At 66.3% G+C, this 7,999-nt stretch overlaps 1 protein-coding gene across 3 annotated transcripts; it reads left to right on the top strand.

Moving 5' to 3' along the window:
• Nucleotides 1–209: 209 nt before the first annotated feature.
• Nucleotides 210–7,444, top strand: Islr2 (immunoglobulin superfamily containing leucine rich repeat 2). 3 transcript variants are annotated; one of them, XM_070042910.1, is made up of 4 exons: nucleotides 210–328; nucleotides 948–1,104; nucleotides 1,548–1,663; nucleotides 3,608–7,444. In XM_070042910.1, exons 2-4 carry the CDS (start codon nucleotides 1,058–1,060, stop codon nucleotides 5,893–5,895), a joined length of 2,451 nt encoding a protein of 816 aa, XP_069899011.1. In that variant the 5' UTR covers nucleotides 210–328; nucleotides 948–1,057; the 3' UTR covers nucleotides 5,896–7,444. The 3 variants fall into 3 exon arrangements, with proteins under 3 accessions (XP_069899011.1, XP_069899012.1, XP_069899010.1); XM_070042911.1 differs by having other exon boundaries at nucleotides 210–345; XM_070042909.1 differs by lacking the exon at nucleotides 210–328 and having other exon boundaries at nucleotides 823–1,047.
• Nucleotides 7,445–7,999: the final 555 nt, after the last annotated feature.

The raw sequence follows: 7,999 nt of genomic DNA, 5'->3' as shown, positions 1-7,999 counted from the left end.
ACGGGGGTGGGGTGGGGGAGGGGGGCTCTGTGTGCCTCTCAGAGCCTGGTCCCCCCCCGCGTGCTGGGGGGGAGGGGGAGGAGGGGGAGGGGGAGGAGGAGGAGGGGGAGGAGGGGGAGGAGGGGGAGGAGGGGGAGGGGGAGGAGGGGGAGGAGGGGGAGGAGGGGGAGGGGAGGAGGAGGGGGAGGAGGGGGAGGAGGAAGGAGCCGGTTCAGCCAAATGTCTCCGCGTGCTCGCGCCTCCGCCCCCCTCCTTCGCGCGGAGGGAAATGTCAGGGTTTCGCAGCAGTGCGGGAACTGAGCGAGTCCGCAACGCGACCAGCTGTTGTGTGAGCCTGGGGGACAGGTTAGGGCGGGGGAGGGGGGAGAGAGGGAGAGAGAGGGAGGGAGAGGAGGCTGAGGGCGGTGAGGGGTGGAGGCTGACATTGTGTTACCACCTCTGCCCCGGCCGCAGCACCCCACTCAGCTCCATGCCCCCCCATTCACCGGGAGAGCCAGCCTGCGGGTCCAGCGCGGAGCCCAGGCTAGCCCTCCCTCCTCCCCACACCCCACACCCCGACCTCCCCGCCGTCACAAAAGACCCCAGACGGCGGCCAGAGTCGGGGCGGCGGCACGCGGGGCCGGACCGACGGCGGGCCGGGGGCGGGGGGGCGGGGCGGGGAGGCGGGGGGGGGGGCGCTGGGCCCGCACCATCAATTATGCATGGGAGGGTGCGGGCGGGCGGGCGGTGCCGCGCGCTCCGGCTCGGCCGGTCCCGCCGGAGATCTTTTCTGCGCCACTGCCTTTTGCATGTATAAAAGGAAAGGGGGGGGGGGAGAAAACACTGAGAGCGGAAAATGAGTGTGTGCGCGCGTGTGTGCGTGTGTAAGGGCGAGGACACGCCCCCTTTGTGCACCGCCCTTCTTTCCCCCTAAATGCCTCCAAGATGGTTTGTCTCACGTGTTGCAGGCCGTAAAAAGAAGAAAAGAAAAAACCCAACAACAACAACAACAACCACAAAACCCCGGCAGCAGCGCAGCTCCGGGCGCCGGCGGGCCGGGCGCGTGGGGTGAGCGTGGATGCGCGCGCGTGCGAGATCGAGACCCGCGCGAGTGTCAGGGCGAAGGTGTGAGGGGGACCATGCGGGGGCCGGGTAGCGAGAAGCGGGGGGACCCCCCACGGCGCCCCGATCCCGGCCCCGCAGAGGGGGATGGCGTGGAGAGTGCGTCTCGGTGCCAGTGGGGATGGGGACAGGTCTGCGATTGCGTTGTGAGGAGGAGGTGGGGGGGACGGAGGTGGGCAGGGGCGCTCCCCCCCACCCCGGGGGGGAGGATCGCTGAGGCTTTCCACAAATGCGGAAGCCGCAGGAGGGTGGGAGAGGCTGCGCGCGCTCCCGCGGCGCCCGGGCGCACGCACGCGCGGGGTCTCGCCGTCCTCGCCCGCCCGCCCGCGAGGACTAGGCGGGAGGGGGGGGGCACCGATCTGAAAGGAGGAGAAGTGGAGTAAGACTTGGGGTGGGTGGGGAACCTCAAACTTAGCCCGTGTCCCCTCTCCCGCTTCCCATCGCAGCCTCGACAACCCATGCGGGCGCGGCTCTCTCGGACCCGACATTGGCGACACAACTCCGGGACGCGGAAAGGGGTGCGCCCCACAGGCTGCGCGTCCTGAGAGCCGGCGAGCGGCAGGTAAGCTATGCGGGAGGCGGCGCCCCTCAAACCTCAGCCCAGGCAGGGTAGATCTGGCCTGGCACATCGACACCCCTAGGCCCCCTCCACACACACACTAAGAAAAACTGGGAGCCTAGGAAGGGTGGGGTCCCCAGGACCAAGGCCGAGGAGGGGACTCGAGATCTCAAAGATGGGGTTTGACAGGGGCGCTGCCAAACCTGACCGGGCACCCCAAGTAGGGGGCGGGGAGTCTCTAAATGTTTGTGGGGCTAGGGGTGAAGTTTTATGGGGCGTGTATGGAGGGGGGTGCTGCTCCAGGCATTATGGAGCCATGGAAAGCGCTTGCATTTCACTAGTGGCCCCCAAACCTGTTGGCCAGGGACCCCTCCTTTCCCAGGAGCGGTTTGAGATTTGTGTGCAGATCCAGCTTTGTAGTCGCATCCCTGGTCCAGGCATGGGGGGGGGGGTGGAGAAGGGGAGACGCTTTTCGTTTTCCACGAGGTCACCCTGGAGCTGTCCTGCCTGGGGTTGGGGGTGAGGGGCTGCAGGCTGGGGACCCACAACTTCACAGTCTGGAGAATGCTATGCTAGAGGAAGGGGGGCTCCCCTAGACCCCATGTCCCCAGCTCCCAGTTCTCCGGGATCGCCCCGCTGCTCAAGGTGGTTGTGTGCGCCTGTGTCCGAATGTGGGTGTGAGTTCGTGTGAGGACGTGTGTCCTTGTGTCTGTCTGGCGAGTCGCACAAATGAACCAGAACGCACTTGCGCGTGGTGGTGGAGAATGCTAGGCGAAGGCTGCGTGTCACGGAGAGAACAATGAAGTCTCCGGGGTGTGTGGCGTGGGTGTCTGGGCGCTTACGTGTTGTGTCTAGCCACTGCCTTACGAACCTCCGGATAATACAGAGCCCGCCAGCTGCGTGGCCACGTTCGCTTCTGTTTGTATCTTTGTGTGTCTGTGCGGGGCGTGTGCACCAGCAATGCACGTGGCACAAAAGCATCCCCGACAGGGCGGCAGGGACCAGGAGATCCCCTCTGGGCCACCCCTTCATCCCACCTGGGCCAAGGAAAACTGAGGGACAGAGTCTGGGAAGTGAGGTGCTGTAGCTCACGCCTGTCATCCTAACTTAGTCAGGAGGCTGAGATCTGAGGACCACAGTTCAAAGCCAGCCAGGGGAGGAAAGTCCGTGAGACTCTTCTCTCCAACGACCTGGCAAAAAGCTAGAAGTGCCGCGGTGGCTGAAGTGGTAGAGCGCTAGCCTTGAGCACAAAAGCTCAGGGACAGCGCCCAGGCCTTGAGTTCAAGCCCTAGGACCAGCAGGAGAAAGAAAGAAAAGAAAGAGAGGGAGAGAGGGAGGGAGGGCAGGAAGGAGGGAGGGAGGAGAAAAAAGAAAGGAGAGTGGTGGAGGGAGGGAACCTGGGGGTGGGGCAAGTCTATGGTGAAGGGGTTGGGGGGGGAGAGCATGGTTCATACATTCTGGAAAAGGAATTCAGGACACCCTCCCCCAAAAAAGCCCATTGCATTTCTTTCCTCCCTCTTTCTTTTCTTCTTTCTTTTGCGGGTCCTGGAGCTTGAACCCGGGGGCCTGGGCACTGTCCCTGAACCTCTTTGTGCTCAGGGCTAGTCCTCTACCACTTGAGCCACAGCGCCACTTCCAGCTTTTTCTGTGATTAATTGGAGATGAGTATCTCATGGACTTTTCCTGCCCAGGCTGGCTTTGAACGGTGATCCTCAGATCTCAGCCTCCAGAGTAGCTAGGATGGCGGGGATGAGCCTGGCTGTCCCTTTGCATTTCTACGACCTTTATTAAGCCCCACTGATGATCGGAAGAGGTCCCTGGGCACAGAGGGTATTATTGCAGGCATCCAAGGTGTGTGTGGGGGGTGGGGGGAGCGCAAAGCTCTATAGAAGGGGCCCTCGGTCACCTCCCCCCACCCCCGCCCCTTCTCTCGGCTTCCATTTGCAGGAGCTGCGATGGCGCCCGTGCGCGGCCTGTGGCTGGCGTGGGCACTGTTAGGAGTGGCCGGCGCGTGCCCGGAGCCGTGCGCCTGCGTGGACAAGTACGCCCATCAGTTCGTGGACTGCGCGTACAAGGATCTGCGCGAGGTGCCCGAAGGTTTGCCAGCCAACGTGACCACGCTCAGCCTGTCGGCCAACAAGATCGCGGTGCTGCGGCGAGGGGCCTTCGCCAACGTCACCCAGGTCACGTCGCTGTGGCTGGCGCACAGCGAGGTGCGCACGGTGGAACCGGGGGCTCTGGCCGTGTTGAGCCAGCTCAAGAATCTCGACCTGAGCCACAACCTCATCTCTAATTTCCCTTGGAGCGATCTGCGCAATCTGAGCGCGCTGCAGCTGCTCAAAATGAACCACAACCGGCTGGGCTCGCTGCCCCGGGACGCGCTCGGGACGCTGCCGGACCTGCGCTCCCTGCGCATCAACAACAACCGGCTGCGCACGCTGGAGCCCGGCACCTTCGACGCCCTGAGCGCCCTGTCGCACCTGCAGCTTTACCACAACCCCTTCCACTGCGGCTGCGGCCTCGTGTGGCTGCAGGCCTGGGCCGCCAGCACGCGCGTCTCGCTGCCAGAGCTGGATTCCATCGCGTGCGCCTCGCCCCCGGAATTGCACGGCGTGCCGGTGCACCGCCTGCCGGCGCTGGCCTGCGCGCCGCCCAGCGTGCGCCTGAGCGCCGAGCCCTCGCCGCCGCCGCCGGGGGCCCCCGGATCCCCGCTGCCCCCCGGCACCGCCCTGCTGCTGCACTGCGCGGCCGAGGGCCACCCCGCGCCCCGCCTGCAGTGGCAGCTCCAGATCCCGGGGGGCAGCGTGACCTTAGAGGCGCCGGGCCCGAGTGGGGAGGGCGACGGGGACCCGGCCCACCAGCAGATCGGGGAGGAGGGAGAGGAGGGGGGCGAGCCCACGCAGACGGAGCCCCCGCGCCCCACGCCCGCCCCGGTCTGGCCCGCGCCCCCCGCCGCGCCGCGCTTCGTGGCCCTCGCCAACGGTTCCCTGTGGGTGCCGACCCTGAGCGCCAAGGAGGCCGGCGTCTACACCTGCCGGGCGCGCAATGAGCTCGGCTCCAACTCCACGGCCGTGCGCGTGGCCGTGGCGGCGGCCGGGCCCCCCAAACACGCTCCCGGCGAGGGGGGACCCGCGGGCGGCCAGGCCCCGACCCCCGAGCGCAAATCCACCGCCAAAGGCCGGGACAACAGCGTGCTGCCCGCCAAACCCGAGGGCAAAGGCAGCAAAGGCCAGGGCCAGGCCGGGGCGGCGGGCGGCGGCGGCGGGGAGGCGGACGCGGAGCTGCGGGAGGAGGAGGAGGAGGAAGGGGAAGGGGAGGAAGAGGCGGGCGCGGGGGAGGAGCGGGAAGGGCGGGTCCCCGCCGCCGGCGCGCGGGAGCAGCACTGCGGCCGCGGCGACCCCACGCGCTACGTGTCCAACCACGCGTTCAACCAGAGCGCGGAGCTGAAGCCGCACGCGTTCGAGCTGGGCGTCATCGCGCTGGACGTGGCGGAGCGCGAGGCCCGCGTGCAGCTGACGCCGCTGGCGGCGCGCTGGGGCCCGGGCGGGACCGGCGGGACCCCCGGGCGCCGCGCCCCGCGCCTCCTCTACCTGTGCCCCGCGGGCGGCGGCGCCGCCGTGCAGTGGTCGCGCGTGGAGGACGGCGTCAACGCCTACTGGTTCCGCGGCCTGCGGCCCGGCACCAACTACTCGGTGTGCCTGGCGCTGGCGGGCGAGCCGTGCCACGTGCGCGTGGTGTTCGCCACCAAGAAGGAGCTGCCCTCGCTGCTGGTCATCGTGACGGTCAGCGCCTTCCTGCTGGCGCTGGCCACGGTGCCCCTGCTGGGCGCCGCCTGCTGCCACCTGCTGGCCAAGCACCCCGCCAAGCCCTACCGCCTCATCCTGCGCCCGCAGCCCCCCGACCCCATGCAGAAGCGCATCGCCGCCGACTTCGACCCGCGCGCCTCCTACCTGGAGTCGGAGCGGAGCTACCCGGGGGCCCGCGGCGCGGGCGGCGAGCCCCCCGACGACGAGCCCCCCGAGGGAGACGACGGCGACCCCCGCGCCGCCCCGCCGGCCGCCCCGAGCCTGGCCGCCTGCTCGCCCGACGGGTCGCCGTCCAAGGCCCCCGCCGCCGCCGCCGCCGCCGAGGAGTTCGAGGCGGGCTCCGAGTACAGCGACCGGCTGCCCCTGGGCGCCGAGGCCGTCAGCCTCACCCCGGAGATCAACGGCAACTACCGGCACACGGCGGGCTGAGCCCCGGCCGGCCGGCCCGCCCGCCCCGACGGGCGCCCTCCGCGTCCCGGAGGAAGAGGCCGGGGCTGGCTTCACTCCCCTCCCCCTCCATCCTTATCCCCCTCCCCAGCCCCCCTCCCCTCATCCCTCTTCTCCCCCTCCCCTCATCCCTCTCCTCCACCTCCCCTCATCCCTCTTCTCCCCCTCCCCTCATCCCTCTCTCCCCCTCCCCTCATCCCTCTCCTCCACCTCCCCTCATCCCCCCTCCCCCTCCCCAGCCCCCCTCCTCCCCCTCCCCTCATCCCTCTCCTCCCCCTCCCCTCATCCCTCTCCTCCACCTCCCCTCCTCCCTCTTCTCCATCTCCCCTAAACCCCTCCCCAGTCCCCCTCCTCCCCCTCCCCTCATCTCCCCCTCCACTTCCCCTAAACCTCTCCCCATCTCCCCTAATCTCCATCCCCCTTATCCCCCTCCTCCATCTCCCCTAACCCTCCTCCCCACCTCCCCTTACTCCTCCTTCCCATCTCCCTCCTCCATCTTCCTCCTTCCCATCTCCCTCCTCCATCTTCCTCCCCCCCCTCACCTAACTCAATCTTTTTTTTTTTTTTACTGCTGGTCCTGGGGTTTGAACTGAGGGCCCGAGCTTTTGTGCTCAAGGCTAGCACCGCTCTACCACTTGAGCCACAGCTCCACATCTGGCTTTTTGTTTTTTAAGTGGTTAATTGGAGATAAAAAGTCTCTTGGACTGTGCTGCCTGGGCTGGCCTTACACTGTGATCCTCAGATCTCAGTCTCCTGACGGCAGCTGGGATGACGGGGCGTGAGCCCCAGCGGGGGCTCTAGCACCTCCCTTTCTCATCTTGCCCAGCTTGGCCTAGTAGAGCCATCCAGCAGGAACTGGGCCCAGGTCACCTGTTCCCTGGCCAGCCATGGCCCTGGTCCCCTGGCCGGGCTGAGTCCCCGCCCCCCCTCCTTTGTGTGATGGCTCTGGCCATCCGACACTCATTCCCCTGGCCACCAGGGGTGCCAGCCCAGAGACCCCCCAACTCACCTGTCCATATGCTGGCCATTCCAAACCCCTTCCTGATGGGGAAGCAAATTCCAATGGCCCCCTAATTCCTCCCCCTGCGCCCCCACTTCTGTTCAGGAACCGAACTCAGCGCTCTGGATGCTTGGCAGCTCCAAGCTCTGATTTTCTGATCTTCGTTGTTTTCAAAAGACAGCGACATTTTGGGTCTGGTGCTATAACCCCTCCTCCCCACTTCTAGAACGCGGTGTAGGTGTGGTCACAGGGGGAGAGGGACCCCTTCCTCCTCTTCCCCTTCCTCTTCTCCTTCCCCTTCCCGGGGAGGCCCGGCCCTGGATGATTGCTACTGCCCCTGAATTGCGGTGCCCAAGAGATCTGGTGTCCACATGATACTGGTTTCAGGGGTGCAGGAGGCAAGCTGAGTGTCCCCTGGGAACCCCCCCCCCGCCCCCAGGCAGTGCCCCTTTGCCTAGCCCCGCGTGGTTCTGGTCCGTAGGAGTCCCTGTCAGTGTGCTGTGTGGTCGTGGGGGGGGGGAGGGGAGAAGGAGGGAGGGGGGAGAGGGAGGGACAGGGGGTCCTTAGGGTCGGTTTTCTCTTCTTCCCAGCGGAGGGGTGGATGGCTGACCTCCGGGCTGAGCAGCACAAGCGCGGCTGGCTGGCGGAGACCGCGTTCTTTTCTAGGCTTCTGTATGTGGACAGTGAATAAACCATGGTTTTGATCTAGGCCTGCTGACCCCGGGGGTTCTTTGTGGAGGGGCAGGGGGGGGCGCAAAGGGACAAAGGAGGAAAACGAAGAAGAGAAAGGGCCTGGCCCCTCACTGAAGGGTCCTTTGTGGGATTTGTTTCTGTTTGTTTGTTGTCAGTCCTGGGGCTTGAACTTGGGGCTTGGGTACTGTCCCTGAGCTCTTTTTGCTCACGGCTAGTGCTCTACCACTGTGAGCCACAGCGCCACTTCTGGTTTTCTTCTAGTGGTGCATGGGAGGTAAGAGTCTCACAGATTTTCCTCTCTAGGGCTGGCTTTGAACCTAGATCCTCAGATCTCCACCTCCTGAGTTGCTGGGATTACAGGCGTGAGCCACTGGTGCTGCTTAGGGGTGAGGT

This window comes from Dipodomys merriami, unplaced genomic scaffold, assembly GCF_024711535.1.
Source record: "Dipodomys merriami isolate MVZ:Mamm:240054 unplaced genomic scaffold, mDipMer1.0.p SCAF_33, whole genome shotgun sequence".
Classification (NCBI taxonomy): Eukaryota; Metazoa; Chordata; class Mammalia; order Rodentia; family Heteromyidae; genus Dipodomys; species Dipodomys merriami.
Note: the sequence above shows the minus strand (reverse complement) of the source record. Positions and strands in the feature narration are given on the sequence as shown.

Bases quoted from the DNA above. Each gene is read 5' to 3' on its own strand.
- Islr2 (XM_070042909.1), top strand. From the start codon at position 914: ATGCCTCCAAGATGGTTTGTCTCACGTGTTGCAGGCCGTAAAAAGAAG. The intron at 1,048-1,547 runs GTGAGCGTGGAT...TTCCCATCGCAG, and splicing joins CGGCGGGCCGGGCGCGTGGG to CCTCGACAACCCATGCGGGC. The intron at 1,664-3,607 runs GTAAGCTATGCG...TTCCATTTGCAG, and splicing joins TGAGAGCCGGCGAGCGGCAG to GAGCTGCGATGGCGCCCGTG.